General features: G+C 35.2%; 2 protein-coding genes and 1 non-coding gene across 4 annotated transcripts in view; 2 read left to right on the top strand and 1 right to left on the bottom strand.

Moving 5' to 3' along the window:
• LOC133615695 (galectin-1-like) overlaps window positions 1-7,338 on the bottom strand; it is a 12,793-nt gene extending 5,455 nt beyond the window's left edge. Inside the window, exons 1-2 of the mRNA XM_061974471.1 lie at window positions 7,228-7,338; window positions 6,275-6,334 (exon numbers count right to left, since the gene is read on the bottom strand). The gene's annotated coding sequence lies outside the window, so the exon portion shown is untranslated. The remainder of the gene's footprint in view (window positions 1-6,274; window positions 6,335-7,227) is intronic.
• Window positions 2,809-22,716, top strand: pick1 (protein interacting with prkca 1). 2 transcript variants are annotated; one of them, XM_061974469.1, is made up of 13 exons: window positions 2,809-2,964; window positions 3,247-3,309; window positions 5,162-5,273; window positions 6,299-6,427; window positions 11,481-11,547; window positions 14,360-14,449; window positions 14,510-14,563; window positions 14,630-14,692; window positions 14,777-14,910; window positions 17,527-17,619; window positions 19,298-19,348; window positions 19,420-19,564; window positions 21,550-22,716. In XM_061974469.1, the coding sequence occupies exons 2-13, from the start codon at window positions 3,269-3,271 to the stop codon at window positions 21,810-21,812; spliced, it is 1,242 nt and encodes a 413-aa protein (XP_061830453.1). In that variant the 5' UTR covers window positions 2,809-2,964; window positions 3,247-3,268; the 3' UTR covers window positions 21,813-22,716. The 2 variants fall into 2 exon arrangements, with proteins under 2 accessions (XP_061830453.1, XP_061830454.1); XM_061974470.2 differs by lacking the exon at window positions 2,809-2,964 and adding an exon at window positions 3,081-3,172.
• A 240-nt stretch (window positions 22,717-22,956) lies between these two features.
• On the top strand, window positions 22,957-23,029 carry trnar-ccu (transfer RNA arginine (anticodon CCU)). Its single transcript has one exon. It is a non-coding gene; the product is annotated as a tRNA-Arg (tRNA).
• The last annotated feature ends 137 nt before the right edge of the window (window positions 23,030-23,166 follow it).

Genomic DNA, 23,166 nt, shown 5'->3' with positions numbered 1-23,166 from the left:
TATCATGCCATCATTCTCCACAATATCATGCAATCATTCTCCACAATATCATGCCATCATTCTCCACAATATCATGCAATCATTCTCCACAATATCATGCCATCATTCTCCACAATATCATGCAATCATTCTCCACAATATCATGCCATCATTCTCCACAATATCATGCAATCATTCTCCACAATATCATGCCATCATTCTCCACAATATCATGCCATCATTCTCCACAATATCATGCCATCATTCTCCACAATATCATGCAATCATTCTCCACAATATCATGCCATCATTCTCCACAATATCATGCAATCATTCTCCACAATATCATGCCATCATTCTCCACAATATCATGCAATCATTCTCCACAATATCATGCCATCATTCTCCACAATATCATGCAATCATTCTCCACAATATCATGCCATCATTCTCCACAATATCATGCAATCATTCTCCACAATATCATGCCATCATTCTCCACAATATCATGCAATCATTCTCCACAATATCATGCCATCATTCTCCACAATATCATGCAATCATTCTCCACAATATCATGCCATCATTCTCCACAATATCATGCAATCATTCTCCACAATATCATGCAATCATTCTCCACATTATCATGCAATCATTCTCCACAATATCATGCAATCATTCTCCACAATATCATGCCATCATTCTCCACAATATCACGCCATCATTCTCCACAATATCATGCCATCATTCTCCACAATATCATGCCATCATTCTCCACAACATCATGCAATCATTCTCCACAATATCATGCCATCATTCTCCACAATATCATGCCATCATTCTCCACAATATCATGCAATCATTCTCCACAATATCATGCCATCATTCTCAACAATATCATGCCATCATTCTCCACAATATCATGCAATCATTCTCCACAATATCATGCCATCATTCTCAACAATATCATGCCATCATTCTCCACAATATCATGCAATCATTCTCCACAATATCATGCCATCATTCTCCACAATATCATGCCATCATTCTCCACAATATCATGCCATCATTCTCAAGTTGTAGAAAATAAATGGATGGATGTTTTTTCTACTTTAAAAGTGTCATTGCTAAAAAAAAAGTGATGAATGAAAATCAATGTTGTTATAAATGATGGACTTATTAGAGGCTCCAATAACTTCACTTCAAATATCACACTTTTTGGGGAACATTTTGGCATGTTAAACAAACAAAAGAAACAAAAACCTACAATGAACGATAGGTCTGAAGTCTATCTAGAGATTGAAGTGTTGGAACTAAAAGCAAAAAAATAATGTATGACTTATTTTAGCACCAAGAGTGGGACCCTTTTGGATCTTAGCTCATTTTAGTGGGATTTTTTTATTTTTGAAACTGTCATCGCTCCAAAAATGTACCTATTTAAGGCTTCAATTACTTCACATCAAATATTGCACTTTTTGGGAAAAATGTTGCATATTTTGTGTTTGCCATTAAAATAAATATACAGTATATGACAAAAAAGGCATCAAACAGAGAAAAATAAACACAATCTTACAATCAATAATAGAACGGAAGAAGTTGATCTGGAGATTGAAGTGTTGAAAGTAAAACAAATATGACTTATTGTTAACACCCTTTTAGAGCTATGATTATTTGATTTGATTTGATTTTAATTCTCATTGCTCAACAAATAACCTACTTAAAGCTTCAATTAACTCACTTCAAATATCACACTTTTTAGCATATTTTGTGTTTGCCATTTAAAAAAATGATATGACAAAAACGGCATTAAACAAACAAAAATAAACAAAAACTTACAATCAACAATGGATCTGAAGAAGTTGATCTAGAGATTTAATCGTTGAAAGTAAAACAAATAAAAATAATGTATGACTTATTTTTAACACCATGAGTGGGACACTTTTGGATCTGTGGGGATTTTAGTGAGATTTGTTTATTTTTTAAACTGCCATCGCTCCATAAATAAACTATTTAAGGCTCCAATGATTCCACTTTGAATATATTTTGGGGGAAAATATTGCCATATTTTGTGTGTTTGCCATGACAAAAAGGGTATTAAACAAACTAAATAATAATTTAAAAAAAACATTTGATCTGGAGATGAATGCCTTGAAAAGTAAAAAAAATAAAAATATACATTTTTTTTTAGCACTTTTAGAAGTGGGGCCCTTTTGGATCCCTGAGAATTCTAGTGTTTTTTTTTGTTAAACTGTCATGAATCAAATCAATGTTATGAATTATTTGACTATTTGAGGCCCCAATTACTTCACATCTAATATTACACTTTGAAAGATTTTTGGGGCAAAATGTTGAATATTTTGTGTGCTTTAAAAAAAAAAAAAAAATCAAAAAAAAATCTAGGATTTCTTTTAAAGTACAAAAGCAAAAACACTTTATATTAACAAATATATTTGAAGTTTAAGCATTGAGAAAAAAAAAGTATTATTTAACATTTTTATGACGGAGCTTTTCCAGGGTGGTTTTGAAAATGAAAATGTCCCCTGCTTGCTTTAATATTTCATCGTGCGGCCCTCAGGGGACACACCTGCTCTCTGGAGTAGAGCTCTTTAGTCAACTTTGCTGCCATCTAGCGGTCAGGAGTATACAATGAACATGTACTAAACGATTAACAACTAACTGTGTGATTTTTTTTAAATTACTGGTAATTACATCAATAGCCGTTTCTAATCTAAATCACCGTATCAATTGTGAAAAGTTTGTCATGTAATTCACAACTAAAACGTGACGCAGAGATTCAGGCATTTCGCTAACTTCCGCCGAGCACCGGAAATGACGTCAGTAAGTAAACAGTACTCCTGTCATTGGACAGATATTTATGTTTTGAAGCAAACTAAGAATTCAAGGAGCGAGGTTTATTAAAGTGTGTATTACAGGGGATGCTGCGTCGCTTGGCGTTCGAGCAGCTGCCGTTCGTCCCGATAAAAGGCAAGTTTTGCACAGAAAACGACACTAACTAGCCACGGTTAGCATTGAGCTAGGTCACGTGACGGAAATGTTCCAGATGTTTCTTTACATCATGTCTAGTACTTTGTACTATACTCACTTTATTTGCTTAACTTGTATGAATTAAGTTCCGTGGTCGTGGTATTGTTTCAAGTATGTTGTGACAAGTGGGAGCGAAGCAGCTTTGTCAGTGAGTCCCTGGCACACAATGTCGCCAAAAGGAGATGATTAACACATTTATTCATTCTTTTTCATCATTAACAGGTGTTCCCAGCACAGGAGTGCTATGTTCACAGACATGGAATTTGAATTGGAAGAGGATAAATTGTGAGTGTTTGCTATCATGTTTACCATCAAAACTGAAATGATTAATAATCCATATTTTCAATTAACTTGTTTTCCTTTTTTGCAGCCTTGTTTACACAGATCTGTGCCAAGAAGTCCACTACATGTTGCCTTACTCTTTCATATACGGACTTAAACTAGGGTTTCCGCATGTCTTTAAATGGATTTAGCGAAAATTAAGGCCTAAAATGGCATTTAAAAGCAATAATTATGTTGAGAAGCTTGTGTTGTCCCGATACCAATATTTTGGTACCGGTATCAAAATTATTTCGATACTTTTCGGTACTTTTCAAAATAAAGGGCACCACAAAAAATTGCATTATTGGCTTTATTTTAACAAAAAATCTTAAGGTACATGAAACATATATTTATTATTGCAATTTATTCCTAAAAATAAAATAGTGAACATACTAGACAACTTGTCTTTTAGTAGTAAGTAAACAAACAAAGACTCCTAATTAGTCTGCTGACATATGCAGTAACATATTGTGTCATTTATACACCTATTATTTTCTACACATCATAAAGGACAAACTGTAAAAATTGATTATTAATCTACTTGTTTATTTACTGTTAATATCTGCTTATTTTCTGTTTTAACATGTTCTATCTACACTTCTGTTAAAATGTAATAATCACTTATTCTTCTCTTCTTTGATACTTGACATTAGTTTTGAATGATACCACACATTTAGATATCGATCCGATACCAAGTAGTTACAGGATCATACATTGGTCATATTCAAAGTCCTCATGTGTCCAAGGACATATTTACTGACTTTATAAACATAATATACATTTTTTAAAAACAAAAGAAGAGGTTGTGATGCCAAAAAATATCGATGTAATCATAGTAGTATCGACTAGATATGCTATTGTACTTGGTATCATTACAGTGGATGTCAGGTGTCGATCCACCCATGGCATTTGTTTACATCATGACGCCTGTGAGCTACGGTGTGTAGTGAAGCATGTTTAGCTATTCCTCGTCCTGCAGTGATAATGATACTTGTAAGAAACTTACTTTATTTGTCGCCATGGAGACCAGGATTAGTGATTTAGAAGTAGCTAAAACACTGTGGATGGATGTTAGCCGCTATGTCTTAAAGCAGCTCTTCCTGAGGGTGTTTCAGTGTTATAACTTCACCTTTATTTTTACTTTTTACACCAAAATGCGTCCATTCTCCCTTTTCTGTCTGCACACTGTGTCTGCTTGTAAGTACTCTGTGTGTGTGCGCTGCCCAACATGCTCCTCTGCTCGTAAAACCAGCAATGTCACCACGTGACGGGGGGGGGGGGGGGCGCGAGGGTTGGCGGACCGGTACTTTTCAGAGGCGGTATAGTACCAAATATGATTAATTAGTATCGCGGTACTATTCTAATACCGGTAGACTTGCAATCGGCAACAAAAAGTATTTCCAATTCTGGGGGAAAAAAAACGCACTTCAAGATTTATATTTATATTTATTTTTGTGCTATTTTACCCAGAAATATTGAGGGGTCCTTTTATTTTGATGTTTGCTTAACTATATAGGCTAATTATTTTAATCACCTTCCAATTACAATGATAAAACATACTAGAGTAATTAGAATAGTAATATTAGTGCCTAATTTTGGCCAGTTGCTTACAATTTTGTATGCTTTTGACTATATATAATAAGGATCTGCAGTAGGACAAAAAGCATTAAATTAGATCTGCTGATGCCTGCAGAAAGCCTGATAAACACTCATACTAATGTACCATTATTTGAACATGCAGGGTTATGAATACGAGGAGGAAACAGGAGCGAGCCGTATACGACATAAAGATTGATGTATTTATATTTAATTACAGAGGGATACCTACAGTACCTGGGACGGTCTGTCTGAAAAAAGACGCAAACAACCTAATTGGAATCAGCATCGGTGGCGGTGCTCAATACTGTCCCTGTCTCTACATTGTCCAGGTGAGTGGAGTTTTTTTGAAGTGAATAATGCTATCACAAGTATCACATAATGTGATCTAATGGGCCTGGGCCAGTAAAATCTCAGACTTTTTTCAAAAAGTTTTCCCCCCTCCTTTTTAAAGAAACCGGTGAATACAAATGTTAGAGATGATTCATAACAAGTTTCACTTTTTATTGATCAAAACTGGTAGTTTGAAATGGCACTGCATCCTATTCTTAGTTTTTAGTTTTTTGTTTGAATTGTACTTTGTATAATAAATTATTTAAAAAACTAAACCGATTATATTTTGCTATTTTGGCTATTTCTGGCATATTTACTGTAATGCTTTTGCCAATATGTTGATCAATATGCTTTGTTGTAATCAAATAAAGTTATTCATTATTGAACTTCAATTGAAGGCAAAACTTGTGTCTTGAATAAAATACTTTAGTAGATAAAAATGAATAGTTTTAATGGGTAGATAAAAACAGGCTGTTTAGGGACCACATCCTTAATGACCGCACTCTTTTTAATCATACAAGGTACCTTGCGTAAATGATGCCACGCCTTTGTACTGAGGATGTCGTTGTGGCTTGTGCAGCCCTTTGAGACACTTGTGATTTAGGGCTATATAAATAAACATTGATTGATTGATTGATCATTGATTGATTTGTGATCATGTTCTTCTTCACCCACTCGGCTCAGACTCTGGAATAAGTTTGTTGTGCTGCTGTCTTTTTTTAAACAAACTTTGCAGCGCACAGTCTTTTGTTCCATGCCCGTTGCCGCAAAACAAAACCACTGCCGCCAGTTTTTCTTTTCTTTGCGTCAGCCACAATGTGCTATTTGTGTGTGAATCATCCAAGAAAAGGGGAGAGCCCCGAAGGACATAAACTTACTTCTTAAAATTTTTCTAAATTGTCTGCAAAAAAACTCCAATCTATCGATAAAATGTGTATATCGCCCAGGCCTATGGTTTGACTTCAATAAATGAAAAGTGAACACAAACGTGTAAGCATACCTGATGTTTCCGGTTGCTTGTCAGGTGTTTGACAACACGCCCGCAGCCTTGGATAAGACGCTTGCAGCAGGTGATGAAATCACAGGCGTCAATGGCAAACCAGTCAAGGGGAAGACAAAAGTGGAAGTGGCCAAGATGATTCAAGCTGTACAGGTACACTATTTATTGCTGTAGAGGGACCTTCAGTTTACCTTTCAACCAGGGTTAACGCTAATTCAACTCCACATCGACCAAATTGTTTTTTCAGGGCTAATGCCGATTATTAGTAGTCAAGGAGGCCGATGAGCAATATTGGAGCCATTATTCATTTGCCGTAAAAGTGATTTAAACATGAATATTATGTCAGTAAACAGCTGGACAAGGCTAGAAGTCGTTTTTTTAACATTATTTTTAGGTGATGTAATGTTTTATGTTGTGTTTAATTTAGTGTCTAAGAGGAGCATCAACATTTGTTTCAAAATATGGCAAATCTGGTAAAATTGGTCAAAATATCACAATAACTCATCTACTCTATTTTATACAACTTTATGGATTTCATACATTGTAAGGTTTCCTTGTGAAATATTCGCAGCATTTCAATAAAAACAATTCTAGTTGAGACATTTTTCAACATGGCTGACATTTCTTCCTGGATGTCACAGAAAGTATGAGAATATGTGAGCTGATGCCTGCTCTTCTGTACTTATCATTTCCTATTCATCAATATATTTGCACAAAATTGTTCAATGTTAAAAACTTCAAAATGATCTGTTAAAGGTACACTTATTACGGATTAGAAAAACATGTGCGATTAATCATGATTGATTATGACTTAACTAAAAACAGAATGTGATTAATCATCGTTTGACAGCCCTCATTTTGAACATTTCTTGCAGTAAAAGGCAACCTCAAATACATTTGTCAAAAAGCAAGACCAATAGGTCAAATGAGCAAAAATCTAATCCATGACTTACAGTTTGAGTAGAGTTCCTTCAGAGAAGAAAAGCTTGACTGGTTTGCTCGGCGGTGCGAATCATCTCTCAGCTCAGTAGATGATTGTCACAGTGTGCAGGATTTGTTTTGACCGCCCATTGTTCATGTCCAGGGAATGTCATGACTTCCTGCATGGTGGGATAAAGGCGGGCTTTAGTGTGTGAATTAAAGGATTATCCTTCCTGTTGCCCCTTCACTACAACTATTCATTCTTTGCATCATATTTGTGAAACGTATGTAATGACTGCCTCTAAAAAAACAAACTGGTAATCTGAAATATTTATCAAGCAAAAATAAAAAATATATGGTTCTGAGACTAATTGTCTTATCCAATGTCACGCAAATGTTTGGTTAGTGACTCACCTGCAGCGATGGTCAGCTTGACAAAACATTTACTGGAGCTCTCATTTTATTTGATTGTATCCCATCAGAGAAACTTGAAAAGAAATATGCAATTATATTATGTATATTATATATACACATATATTACTTACAAGCAGACACAGAAAAGGAAGAATGGATGCATTGTGGTGTACAAAGTCAAGATAAAGGTGAAGTTATAAAACTGAAACACCCTCAGGAAAAGCTGCTTTAAGACATGGCTAGCTAGCTAGCGGCTAAAGTCCAGCCCCAGTGTTTTAGCTACTTCTAAATCACTAATCCTGGTCTCCATGGTGACAAGTAAAGTAAGTTTCTTACAAGTATCATTATCACTGCAGGACGAGGAATAGCTAAACATGCTTCACTACACACCGTAGCTCACAGGCGTCACAATGTAAACAAACGCCATGTGTGGATCTACACCTGACATCCACTGTAATGATATCAAGTACAGGCACATATCGAGTCGATACTACTATGATTACGCCAATATTTTTTGGCATCACAACATCTTCTTTCGTTTTTTTAAATGTATATTATGTTTAGAAAGTCAGTAAATATGTCCCTGGACACATGAGGACTTTGAATATGACCAATGTATGCACTTGGTATCGGATTGATACCTAAATGTGTGGTATCATCCAAAACTAATGTCAAGTATCAAAGAAGAGAAGAATAAGCGATTATTACATTTTAACAGAAGTGTAGATAGAACATGTTAAAAGAGAAAGCAAGCAGATATGAACAGTGAATGAACAAGTAGATTAATAATCAATTTTTACAGTTTGTCCTTCATAATGTGTACAAAATAATAAGTGTATAAATGACACAATATGTTACTGCATACGTCAGCAGACTAATTAGGAGTCTTTGTTTGTTTACTTACTACTAAAAGACAAGTTGTCTAGTATGTTCACTATTTTATTTAAGGACTTAACTACAATAATAAACATATGTTTCATGTACCCTAAGATTTTTTGTTAAAATAAAGCCAATAATGACATTTTTTGTGGTTCCCTTTATTTAGAAAAATATCAAAATAATTTTAGTACCGGTACCAAAATATTGGTATCGTTACAACACTAATATACACACATTTATATACACACATTTATATACACACATATATACACAAGTGTGTATATATGTATATATATATATGTATATATGTATATACATATATATATATATAAAAAATAAATTAAATTAAAAAAAAAAAAGAAATATATATAACTTTTTTTTTTTAAATTTATAAAATTAATTTTTTTTTACAAAAATAAAAAACATTTTTAAAAAGTAAAAAAAAAAAAATTAATAAAATTTTTTTATTTTTTATTTTTTAATAAAAAAATGTAATTTTAAATTATTTTTTTTATAAATTTTTTTTTTACAAAAATTAAAAAAAAAAAAAAGTTAAAAAAAATAAAAAAAAAATAAAAAATGGGGAGGCAGGTGAGGCGAGGCTTCACGTGCCATCATGGAAAGAAAAAAAATGTAAAAAGAAAAAAAAAATTAAATTGTTATATGTATCCAGTGATTATACTATAAAGTTATTTTCCATTTAACTTCACCAGTTTTGGATTATTTTTGTTCAAAATCGCTGAATTTTCACATTTGCCGTTCAAATCACCAGTTGAGACACGTCACTGAGTTGAGCCTCACCATGGATTGCGCAATGACTCGGCTAACTGCTGGCCTGCTGTGCAGTGAGACCGTATTGCTATATGAATTAAATGATACATTTCCATAGTTTAGTTAGCTGAGGTTAATAATGTACAGTGTATGTGTGTAACGTATTTCTTGTGCTGAGCAATCATAAAACTGCTGCGAAGACGCACTGTGTGAGGCTAGCAGTAATCCCGCCTCCTGGTGGTAGAGGGCGCTAGTGATCCCAGATATAATTTTTGCGACTACTCGGCTGCAGAAGAAGTGACAACAAGCAGCAACAGTTAGCAGCGATCGTTTATTTTTTCCTCTTGCCTGGACATTTAACATGGAGGATTACATATCTAAAATAAAACAGTTTTCTAAACTGGACTTTCAATGGAAGCAGGAGGTAATACTTAAAGGAAGATCTCCATCGAGACAGACAGACTTTTAAAACTGAAGAAAGATAAGGAAGACTTCTATAAACAAGTTATCGATGCTTTTGTTCAAAAGGAGCTGCGCATGGACTTCATTTATAAGTAAAGGTAAGACCATAATAATGTTTTTTTTATATTAAATGTGCTTTTTTGTGTGCTACAGTTTGTATGTGTAAAGTTAAAGTTAAGTTAAAGTAGCAATGATTGTCACACACACACTAGGTGTGGTGAAATTTGTCCTCTGCATTTGACCCATCCCCTTGATCACCCCCTGGGAGGTGAGGGGAGCAGTGGGCAGCAGCGGCGCCACGCCCAGGAATCATTTTTGGTGATTTAACCCCCAATTCCAAGCCTTGATGCTGAGTGCCAAGCAGGGAAGAATGCTGGTATGAGCTTTTAAACATAACCCGTTAACTGCTGCCAATCAAATGGTGAATAAGATACTCTTTAGGGTTCATATGTTTGTAAATCTGACTGTGATGAAGTCAGTGCCTCACCAGCCATCAACCTCACCGCACGTCACTGACATGTACTGTATGTGTATATATATATATATATATATATATATATATATATATATATAACATATAATTCTTTAATTAAAAAAAGAACAAAAATCAATTCCTCACACGTCACACTTGCTAATGTTAATGTTTTATGTTCCTGTGGTTTAGATTTGATGTCAGTTTTTCCCATGGTCACAAACACACCGTCAGTGCCTGAAAGGTGATTTGTGAAATTTGAGGAAGTGTTCTTGTGGGTCCGGGGAAGCACGGACTCACAGAGATGAAAGTGTTTCCACGGGAGGTAAAACCTGTTGGAATTGTCGTTGCAGTTATCATAAGATTGGTAATACAAGTTAAAAATAGCGTCGGACTTTGTGTGATTTCTTCTGGGAGCTACAATATTTTATAATACTTTAATTTGTTTTCAAGTTAAAAAAAAATGTTGTGGTGGTCCGCCACATTCAATTACATGAAGGAGGAACCCTGCAATGAATGCACCCTGTGTTTTTTATCTATGCACTCTCACACACATTATTGATGGTGTCATGATTTAGCAGTGTGAAGAAGGAGGTGTGTGCTCAGTCAACTTTCACTTCCGATCTCCACCAAGGAGGACAAACGCATGAGAGACGGGTGAACGTTTTAGAGATTGCTCCGATCTTTAGATCGTTCGGTTCTGGTATTACAACTGTTTGTACTTACTCCTTTTTGTAGAATGATTTGTTCATCTTCAATTCTAGTCACCTCTCGTTATTTAGACAGCCTTAGAACTAAAAGATCTGGGAGGACTCTCCTTTCTAAAAAGGTGGGTCCTAATAATTTTGGTTAAAAAAAAGCTTAAATTTATATTTGTTTGAGGCTATTAATCTTTTACTAAGTGTAACTATTTAGGTTAATGTGTATGTGTAAAAAAAAATGCAATTCCAATGTTAATTTGCATTTATTCGGAAAAAAGAATCGTGATGGAAAGCAGAAAAAGTAAACTATTTTCTATCTAACAGGCATTGACACTAAGGTGCGTTTTAGCCGATTAGTCATTATTCGAACAAACTCGTCGATAGATTATTCAATTACTAAAAAATAAATTGATTGCTTTATTGAACATTTTGCCTATTTATCATGACTTCCTGGTTATATCTACAATTAACTTTTCCAAATATATGCTACAGTGCAACTATCCTACTGAAAGTCATTTGTCTTTTAAAAAAAAATTTTTTTTTTTCATCAGTTATTTCCATTTATTTTGTGCTTTTTATTTTTCAGTCCGAAGCAGTAATCCACTACAACAAATTGCAAGCAGACCCAAAACAGGGAAAGTCCCTGGACATAGGTGAGTCCTGCACTTGACACTTTCTCAAATAGAATCATTCATAAAGACTTAGAAACAATGCCTTAATGACACACACGAGTACAGAGGAGCCAGGTGAAGAAACACTATCACAGGATCCCTCTGCACCAGGAGGTCATAAGACCACGGCTGCCAGGACGCTGACACAAAGCGCCCCCACAGCCATGGCCGATACGATCCCGGATGCAGAGGGCTCCCTCCCTCTAGAGAACGCTGCAAAGTGAAAATAATAAAACAGTAAGAACAAATGACAGTAAATATATATAAATAAATAGAACTAAATTAAATTTAGCATAACTACCAAATTTTTGGGACCATAAGGCGCACCGGATTATAATAATACTGTATGTTGAAGCACAGTACGTCTGACTATGGTAGCCGTAATGCTCCGACAATCCATCAAGTGGTGCGGCTTCATAGCTTAACAAAGTCGTACTAAAACATTTTGACGGATTTTTGATCGCCGTGTGTAATGTTCTACATTTCAATGGTGTTGTTTACTGGCGTCATCTTGCAGTCCACACATATCTAGTATGTGTGACTGCCATCTACTGGTCACACTTGTCATTACACCATGTACCAAATTAAATAGCTTCGAGGTTGGTTAGCACAACCAAAATTATTTTGTACATTTGGCACACCGGGTTATAAGGTGCACTGTCAATTTTTGAGAAAATGACAGGATTTTAATTGCGCCTTATAGTCCGAAAAATACGGTAATAAGCAGAAAAAGTAAAGTACGAATGACTTTAATAGAATTAAACATTAGGTAAAAGCCAAATAAAAAATCTGGGTCTTAAGCCTGCTTTTAAACCTTGGGGATCCCCCAAATGTGGTGAATGTTACAAGTCCCAGGGACCTGAAAGGGTTTAAGCCATAAAAGTTTGAAGTCATACATGTCTTTTGTTTTCTTTTAATGCTTAAATCTCTAGATCAACTTCAGATCTATCCGGCGATATAAAGTTTTTTTAATGCCTTTTTTGTCAAAGAAACCCCCTTTTTTTTGTCAAAAACAAAGACTTTGCAATATTTGTGTATGCTCACAATATTTTTGTAACCACAACACAACTCTTGTCACTACCAACATGGTTTATTAGATACTAGTTGTTGGCACATTCAAGGCAATATGAATATATGCTACTCCAGCGCTATCTAGTGGTTGAAAAGTCAAATTACACCTCTACTAGAATGTGCACATATTTCAAAGGGAAATGCTTGGAGTCGTTTGGTTTTCATGGGAAAAGCCTAAAATGAACAGGTGTACGGTATAATGAAAAATGGCCGTTATAAAAGGAGTCAATAAGGGACAAAAGGGTCCCGGGGAACTCCAGTGTATACTCACTCAATAGCTTGTGCTAACAATAACTTGGCAATGCAAATTTTGAGATTACTTCCTTTACGACTCGTGTGGCCGTATTTCATCCTGCTAACATTTAGTTGAGTTGAGTTTGATTTTATTTGGAACACGCATGCATACAACATGATACATCACACATGCATGCATACAACATGATACATCACACATGCATGCATACAACATGATACATCACACATGCATGCATACAACATGATACATCACACATGCATGCATACAACATGATACATCACACACGCATGCATACAACATGATACATCACACATGCATGCATACAACATGATACATCACAATTTCCAGTTTTTCTTTTCAACATGTTGGAAAAGGAGTAGGAAGAAGCAGAGCTTATTTAATCCTACCCCTTTTCCTTTCCATAGCAGTTGCTAACCCTTTTGTTCACTTCCTGTTCTCAATGTATTCACAATATACGCCATAAGTAATAACATTAAAAAACAAATAATTAGTGAAGTAAGTTGTATTTCATATAGTGAGATAAATAAGATTTGTTTGAAGAGTTTCTTGAACTGGATCATATTAGTACATTGATTTATTTGCTTAATCTATTTCATCATTTAATTCCACATACTGATATACTAAAGGTATTAAGTGTTGTACATGCATACGAATGTTTTAAAACAAATTTTTCTCTAATGTTATATTTCTTCTCTTTTGTTGAGAAGAAATGTTGTATGTTCTTAGGCAGCAGGTTATAGTCTGCTTTGTGCATCATTTTAGCTATTTGCAAATTCACTATTACGTGGAATTTCAGTATTTCCGATTAAAAAAATAAAGGGTTTGCATATTTAGCTTTATTCATGATGTGTTTCTTGCCACCTTATCTGGTATATTTTTTATGAGATTTCCAGTTCACTTCATAATCAATCATTATATCTAGATATTTGATTTCATTTACTCTTTCTATTCGGTCTTTGTATTTGTATTTGACTTTCTCTTCTTCTGTTACCGAATAGCATTATTTCAGTTTTACTGAGGTTTAAGGATAGTCTGTTTTTGTCAAACCATCTCTTTAATTTGTTCATTTCTTCTGTTATTGTTTGTATTATCTTCTGTGTGTTCTCTCCTGGACAAAATGCTGTTGCATCGTCCGCGAAAAATACTAACTTTAAGTCTTTTGTAACTTTACAAATGTCATTTCTGTAAAGATTGAACAATTTGGTCCCAGCATTGATCCCTGTGGTACGCCACATTATATATTTAGTGTTGTAGACGTTTGTTCGCCTCGCTTCACGTACTGTTTCCTGTAGGTTTGAAATGAACATTCTGTTGCATGGTGTCATCTTCCTAGGAACTAAAAAGACCCACAAAAGGTCCCAGGTCTCTCCAAGGCTTAAAAACATGAACATCCTATCTTTGATAAAACCATGAGCCTACCTTTTACATCCAATGCTTGCATTTCAGTGCTGAAAAAAGTGAAACATCGGCTGGTGGAAAATTTGAGCTCTGGCACCGCAGACGCCCTGGGACTCAGTCGAGCTATTTTATGCAACGGTGAGCTTGTCATATACACAACACTGAATATTGTCTTTGAACAATGCTTTTAACGTGCAGATGGACTTGTTAAAAGACTGGAAGAATTGGAGAAAACAGCAGAACTTTACAAAGGTATGGCCAAGGTTTATTTAAATGAAGTTTTGTTTTAAAGACTCAATGATAAGCACGTCCTTTCAGGCCTGATGGAGCACACCAAGCGACTGCTCAGAGCCTTTTTTGAGCTCTCACAAACGCACAGAGGTGACGAGCACACTTGACAAGCCAGTGGTTGTTTTTTCTTCATGCAAACACAGCATCTAATGTGCGCCTTGGTTGATCTCACAGCGTTTGGAGATGTTTTTTCTGTCATCGGAGTGCGAGAGCCCCAAACCGCTGCCAGCGAAGCCTTTGTGAAGTTTGCCGACGCTCATCGCAACATCGAGAAATACGGCATTCAGTTGCTGAAGACCCTCAAGCCTGTGAGTACAGAGAAAGCTGAGCTCTTAACCTTGTGGTTCCTTCTGTAGAACATCCTTTGAGACCAGATGAACTTTATTTGGGGTTAATTAGTGTCACTTAATCATTGACAGGTGTGAAGAAACTACAATTTACCACAATCTTCAAATAAAACACACTTTTGCGATTTTTCTTACATTTAGATCAGTGGTTCTTAACCTTGGTTCGATGGAACCCTAGGGGTTCGGTGAGTCGGGCTCAGGGGTTCGGCGGAGGTCAAAACACACCCAACTCATCGTGTAAATAAAAATTTCTCCCTATCGGGCGTATTACGGATACGACAACAGCAGAAGTCACACTGATTTACCGATGTGTAATTTGTTGTGAGTTTATGCACTGTGTTGGTTTTGTTGTTTGAACAAGGTGATGTTCATGCACGCTTCATTTTGTGCACCAGTAATAAAATATGGTAACACTTTAGTATGGGGAACATATTCACCATTAATTAGTTGCTTATTAACATGCAAATTAGTAACATATTGGCTCTTAACTAGTCATTATTAAGTACTTATTAATGCCTTATTCGGCATGGCCTTATTATAACCCTAACCCTCTAACCCTGGCCCTAACCCTCTAACACTAACCAAATAACTCTAAATTAAGTCTTTGTTACTTAGAATATGTTCCCCATACTAAAGTGTTACCAAAAATCTATAACTTTGTCTAGAACTTGAAAAAAAACGACATTTTATTTTTCACTAAAGAAGTGTTTGGTGAATGTGCATATAAAGTTAAAGTAGGGGTTCGGTACCTCCAACAAGGTTAAGAACCACTGATTTAGATGTTTTCCTCAAAAAGAATATCAGCTTGTTTTTTGACAAACAAAAGTATTTTTTATTTTTTTCTATTCAACAGGTGACGACACAAGAGTGAGATATGACATTAAAGTACTTCCTTTGTAACATTTTTCCTGCCCCACCACACCTTCAGTGACAAATGCAAAGAGACACACAACACAAGTCAATCAAAAACAAATAAATGAATATCCATCCATCCATCCAAAGAAAAGAAAAGGGATGGACCAAGCCATAGTAAATTGTAAATAAGTAAATGAATATTTAAATAAGCACTAATAACAACAACAAAAAAAATACAAATAATTGGTATACCGTATATTAAAAAAATATAGAAATCCATTTAAAAAAAGGGTGGGTGTGGTTTGGCTCAGTAGTTGCAATTGGGCAGAAATGTCAAGGACTTGTCATAATTGAAAAAGTTCTCCAGGTCTTTTCAAATATATTATGGGGATCTGTTTTGAGAGCTTAATAGAAAGACAGCAGCTGCAGTACATCCAGAATGCTGCTGCTCGAGTCCTGACTAAAACCAGCAAAGAGGCCTTCCTGTTGCTTAGAGAATAGACTTTAAAAGAGCTCTGCTTGTGTACAAGTCTTTTCAGGGTCTTGTGCCAAAGTACATCTCTGACACGTTAGAACCATATGAACCCTCTCCAACTCTGAGAACCTCGGGGAGTGGTCTCCTGCTGGCGCCCAGAGACAGGACCAAATCGAGTGAAGCTACGTTTCAGTTTCATGCTCCTAAAATCTGGAAGAATCGTCCGGAAGATGTGAGACAATAGGAGAGCAAAAACAGGTTTCATAAATTCAGCAACAACAAACAGGAGCAGTCCCACACCACTGTATAGTTAAAAGTACAAATGACTTACAACATAAACATAAAAACACGAAGTAGGTAAAAAATTAATTGTGTCAATAAAAACATTTAAAAACAAGCACAGTGCCCGGTAGAAACAGCTTCTCTGTCCTTTAAATTGGCCTCAAATTCCCCCCAAATGATCAGTTCAGGAAGCATCAAATCTTTTTGAAATTCATTTCATGACCATGGATCAACAAATCTGAAGGATTTTTTAGCAAGACGCCAAGGAACCAACACGCCAAGGATGGCCTGGGAACTTAAACTGTAGCCACTTCAGTCTCTACACATAAAAGAGCATTAATAAGGGGGAAGCAGATCTGCTTACGACCACTGAAATCATTTTATCTACACTCTTTGATTTAAATTGGAATAATTAAGTGTTTTTTATGATGATTATATTTTATGATTTTATTTTGAAATATGATTTTTGATTCTTTTGATTATAAATAAACTTGCCCTGCCCAAAGGCCCCTCTGTCCACCTACGGTGAGATGGAGGTTGAGGAAGTTCCCAGTTGATGAGTACAGTACAAGCTTTTAGAAGTACAGTAAATGGTTGCAAGGGTTTTCACCAAACAAAGCCAAAAAAAGGTTCTGGAGAAATAACAGAAATATTTGCTGTATTTAGTGTTTTTAATATTTCTGACCAGAATGTGACAAAAAGTATTTTTTAAATTTGTATTCAGATATTTTTAATCATAAAAACTATGTTTTTGTTCGTTTTTTTTACTGCTATATTTATTTATCTTTTTAAATGTACACTGTATATAGTACAACTAGGCAATGTCAGCTGTGATAGGCTCCGAATAAAAACAAGCGGTATAGAAAACTGATGGATGACAATTAGTTTATCCTACATACTGTATGTTTTTGTGCAAACCTTTCAGTGGTCAAAATAAAATGTCCTACTAATTTCTTGCTGTGCAGATGCTCCATGATTTGAACACCTACCTTCACAAGGCCATACCCGACACCAAGCTCACCATTCGCAAGTACCTGGATGTGAAGTTTGAATATTTGGTAAGTTCATGTCGTTCTGTGTCAGAGATTTCAACCCTTGGGGATCCTCCAAAATGCTTTCAGCCATAGAAGTTTTAAAAATAAGTCATATATATATATATATATATATATATATATATATATATATATATATATATATATATATATATATATATATATACACAGTATATATATATATATGTATATATATATATATATACACACACACACATGTGTGTGTGTGTATATATGTGTATGTATGTGTGTGTGTATATATATATATATATATATATATATACCCGTGTGTATATATGTGTGTGTGTATGTATATATATATATATATATATATACCCGTGTGTATATATATGTGTATGTATGTATGTGTTTTTAACTTTTAAACTGTTTTTTATCTAACAAATTGTTCTTAGGGTAATTTATATTTGCTTTTTCAATGTGTATTTTTATTTCTGTTTTAAATGTTATTTTTTAGTCTGTTCTTTGCCTCTATTTCTTTGTGGTGTACAGCCCTTTGTTTTTCAACTGTGCTTGTTTTTAAAGGGCTTTATAAATAAAGTTGGTATGGTATGTGTATATATATATATATATATATATATATATATATACATATATATATATATATATATATATATACATATATATATATATATATATATATATATATATATATATATATATATATATATATATATATATATATATATATATACATACATACATACATATATATATATATATATATATATATATATATATATATATATATATATATATATATATATATATATATATATATATATATATATATATATATATATATATATATATATATATATACATATATATATGTATGTATATATATATATATTTATATATATATATACATATATGTTTTTTTGCTTTTAACGATTAAATCTTTGGATCAACTTTTTTTGTGTGTATATATATATATATATATATATATATATATATATATATATATATATATATACATATATATATGTTTTTTTTGCTTTTAATGATTAAATCTTTAGATCAACTTTTTTTGTTTTAAAAATAAAAATGTTTTATGCCTTTTTTTGATAAAGAAAACCCAGTCTTTAATGTCAAAAACTATACAATATTTTTGCACTCTCACATAATATTTTGTAACCACATCCACTCAAATCTTGTCACGACCAACTCATCAACATGGTTTTTGTAGGCAGGTCCAAAGCAATTATGTGTGTAATATGAATGTGTGGTACTCTGGCGGTATGGAGTGGTTGAGGGGTTAAATTACACCTCTAAAAGAGTTTGCACGTATTTCAAAGGGAAATGCTTGGATTCATTTGGTTTTCCTGGAAAAATCCTTCTAAAATGACAGGTTTAAAGCATATAAAAATGGCTGTTATAAAGGGAGTCAATAGGGGACAAAAGGGTCCCGGGGAACTCCAAAGTATACTCACCCAACAGCTCGTGCTAAAAATAACTTGGCAAAGAACGTACAATGCTAGTTTTGAGAACTCCTGTGGCCGAATTTCATCCTGCTGACCTTTAAAATGAACATTCTGTTGCATGATGTCCTCCTCAAAGGCACTAAAAACCCCCAGGAAGGTCCCAGCAGGTCTCCCCAAGGGTTAATATTGTGTCCTTTGACTGGCAGAACCATGCAAACATGCGCTTTCTCTTTGTCTTGTAGTCATACTGCCTAAAGGTGAAAGAAATGGACGATGAAGAATACAGCAGCATTGTGAGTTCATATTGTCCCAGTTGTCATCTTGCTGCAGACCACTCACTTGACAATGTTTGTGTCTTCTCCAGGCCATGGGAGAACCTCTCTATCGCGTCTGCACTGGAAACTATGAGTACCGCCTGGTGCTGCGCTGTCGGCAGGAGGCTCGGGCGCGTTTCGCCAAGATGAGGAAAGATGTTCTGGAAAAGATCGAGCTACTGGACCAGAAGCACGGTTTGTTGGACTTCTTTCACTCTCACTATCATCAGAGTGAGCCCGCAATATAAGAATATTCAGCCTTTTAGACCAGGCCTAGTCCACTGGAGGCCCACCAGAACTTTTCATTTGGCCCGCTGAAAATCACTTAAATAGGCTTGATGGAACCATTCAAACTAGGGTTGATGAAGTGTGCAGTACTCCCGCCACCCCGCAGGGGGCAACAGTGTGTCACAGTGGTGAGTAGAAGAAGACTACTCATTCAAACCTGGAAAAACATCCAAATAAAATGCAAAAATCAGACTTTTAACAAGGACTGGACAACAAAGTATGAATGTTGTGCTCCAGTCATTGTTTCCTGTGGGACCTTTAAAGCGACGGACACATAGATCCAGACAGGCAGCAACAATGGTAGAAATCCACACCAAACTTGGTCAAACATTTGTAAGTAGATATTGGGCATAAACATACTTAGTTGGTTTTATTTTGAAATTGCTGACTTCATGATGTCTTTTGTATTTGTGGTCGTGTTGTTTTTTGTCTGAGAGTACAATCAAACCTCGTTTAATACATGTAGTGCTACATTTGACCGGTAGAGGGCGAAAACGCTAATTGTGATAAGTCACATACATTGTGTGCAATGTTAGGTGTGTGAATGTTGTGTAAACATTTGTAGTTTATTGTGTGAATGTATTAGCACTAAACCTATTTTATTGATGTAAAATACACAATGGACGTTATTCTTTTGTAATGTTTATATTTTCAGTCTTACAAACCTAAATGAAGAAGTGTAAAGAAAAACAGCTACGGATGGAAGATAATTCAAAAGAAGGAACATCAATCCTCGACAAAAACTGGAGCTTCTTTTTCTTCATGCTGTTAACTAGCTGCACACGCTGGAAAGGAGTAGGGAGGGCAGAATAATGAATTATTGACAGTGCAGTGTGAAAGCTGATGTTTTTACTTTGCAATGAAGTAAACACAGTCTCAAAGAACCTGCCCAGGCACTTTCTGACCAAACATCCACATTTGGATGTTGAAACTGCGGCCCTCTTTATTAGCTAGTTGAATAGCCCTGTTTTAGGTGCTAGTGGCATAATTGTATTTGCAATGCAGATTTGTGATGTAGCAGGATTTATATATGCACATATATATATATATACACACTCATCCCACGATACGATAAATCAGGGGTTCCTAACATCAATTATTAACACTGAATTAGTCATCTTACTTCTGATTTGAATCATATTCAATATTAAATATAATCATGTCATATTCAATGATTGGAGAGCAGGCTCTTTTGGCTCGGTTCCCAAGTGACTCCTCAGATTTTTAGTTACTTACATTCATTTATTACCAAATTAATGTAATGTACAAACACATTAAATATAACCTATGTATAGTATGTGTATGGCTTTATTGATGAACTTTACATAACATGTACATAAATACATTTTAAATTTAAAAAAAGACCCATTTTAATTTGTGAAAAAACACAAAAATCACTCAACAAAATATCACTTAAAATGTGCAAGCATGTACATTGAAAAACAAAACACAAAATCAACTAAACATCACTCAAAAAAATATTACTTAAAATGTGCAAAACAAAAAAAAACCTGCAGCATCCAGGTGAGGTTTTAGTGAAAATTGGCATTCTAAAAACCAAAGCAATGAAGTGCAAATACAAATACAGCTTCACCACATTAGTCTTCATTTTTGCGCCTAAGAAACGTCTCTATAATTAAACGCCAGACTTCTTCTGTTTGTTTGATATTACATACATATTTTATGATCTGATATTACAACTGAGTACCGTCCACACGGACCCCAGCTGAGAAACAGATCTTTTTTTGCTTCAACAATCACAAAAATATCCCGCAAAATCCTTTAGGGACTGAATAAAAGTTTTGTACCTCAATGTAATATTTTGAAATAAAATGTGCTTTATTCCCAAAGTGCACATATCTTAAAGGTTTTTCTGTTGTCTTTGGTTGTAGTCCAGGACATAGTCTTCCAGCTGCAGCGCTTCGTGTCAGGCATGTCCCGCTACTACGACGAGTGCTACGCCGTGCTGAAGGAGGCCGACGTGTTCCCCATCGAGGTGGACCTCTCCCGCACCACCATCAACTACAGCAGCCAGTCCTTGGCCTACACTGACGAGGACGAGGGCGAGGACGGCGGGGGAGGAGCCGAGGAAGGAGGAAGCGGCGAAGGCGTCCGGGCAGAGAACGGAGACGAGAAACTGATTGACGACGACTGAGTCATGTGACGTGTGTGTGGCGCCACCGCTCTCATGTTTACTCTTAATGTTGTCCGGGTGGGACGATCATGTTTGAATGAAGACTACTGAAATGCTGCTTTAGGACCTCTTAATGTTTATTTTAAAAATAGTTTTTCCCCACCTGATCAGGTTGATGATAAATTACTATGATGGAAACAGCAAATGTTTTTGCCTACGAAGCGCATGTGATTTGTGCCTTCTAATTTTAAGTCAGGAGTGGGCTGTGGTTCTCAAACTTTGTTCACCAAGTAGCACCTCAGAACACACTTGGTGACCAACAGTAGCATAGTAGGCTTAACTATTCATCCAAAACATGGCAGAGGTTTTATTAAACAAGTATATGTAATATATTTGGCGGCTGTAACATGACAGTTTGAACAGTAACACTGTTTGAATATTTAATGAAGTGATTGTTTGGCGTACCACTGGACACAGTTTGAGAATGACTGCTAAAGATTTGTGCTCCATGTTTGTTTGTTGGGGCAGTGAGGGATGATGCTGCAGCTCTCACACTTTCTGCTTGGCACGTTTGCAGCTGCACGACAAAAGGGAGCTCTTCTAAAAAGATTCACAACCAAAGTCTTTATGAATCCAGGTCATTCCATCGTGTGCTAACTTGATCTGCATAAAGCATGTTGTGAAAATGCAAACACTACTTGTAAATAGCAACGTTGAAGGGAACTACTGCTGAATATTTTAAATTGTACCACTTTGTTATTTATTCTTTATTTACACTTGCCAAAAAATGCTTCTATGAAAATATATTTATCTGTCGCTTAGAATTGCATCTTTTGGGAAACAGGTATAAAAGGTGTCTTCTCCACTGACTATATTTTGTCCATGTACTGTATACCATTTCAAAAATAAATGGGCTGAAATACAATCAAGTTGTATTTGTATTAAACATATAACATTGAGATGACAACTAAGTTGTATTTGTATTAAATGTATAACATTGAGATGACAACTAAGTTGTATTTGTATTAAACATATAACATTAAGATGACAACTAAGTTGTATTTGTATTAAACATATAACATTGAGATGACAACTGCGCGCGTGTGAGTTGACGTCACAGTTTTAACGCTTTAAATATAATGTGGTGAGCAGCTTTGACTCGTAGGCCCCAGTGGCCTAATGGATAAGGCACTGGCCTCCTAAGCCAGGGATTGTGGGTTCGAGTCCCATCTGGGGTGTCTCTCATTTTGGAGCAGACGTGACGTCGTCAATATCATTTCTCTTGTAACGTGACCTCTGTACGTAATGATCCACTTCCTGCTTTTCTCAAACAGTCACGTGATTCATGCTACTGTCACGAGATCCAGTAGTTGTC

This window comes from Nerophis lumbriciformis, linkage group LG22 (assembly GCF_033978685.3).
Source record: "Nerophis lumbriciformis linkage group LG22, RoL_Nlum_v2.1, whole genome shotgun sequence".
NCBI lineage: Eukaryota > Metazoa > Chordata > Actinopteri > Syngnathiformes > Syngnathidae > Nerophis > Nerophis lumbriciformis.
The sequence above is the reverse complement of the archived record's forward strand: the minus strand, read 5'-3'. Positions and strand labels throughout refer to the sequence as shown.

Bases quoted from the DNA above. Each gene is read 5' to 3' on its own strand.
- pick1 (XM_061974469.1), top strand. From the start codon at position 3,269: ATGTTCACAGACATGGAATTTGAATTGGAAGAGGATAAATT. The intron at 17,620-19,297 runs GTAAGTTCATGT...TTTGTCTTGTAG, and splicing joins ATGTGAAGTTTGAATATTTG to TCATACTGCCTAAAGGTGAA. The intron at 19,565-21,549 runs GTTTGTTGGACT...CTTTGGTTGTAG, and splicing joins GCTACTGGACCAGAAGCACG to TCCAGGACATAGTCTTCCAG.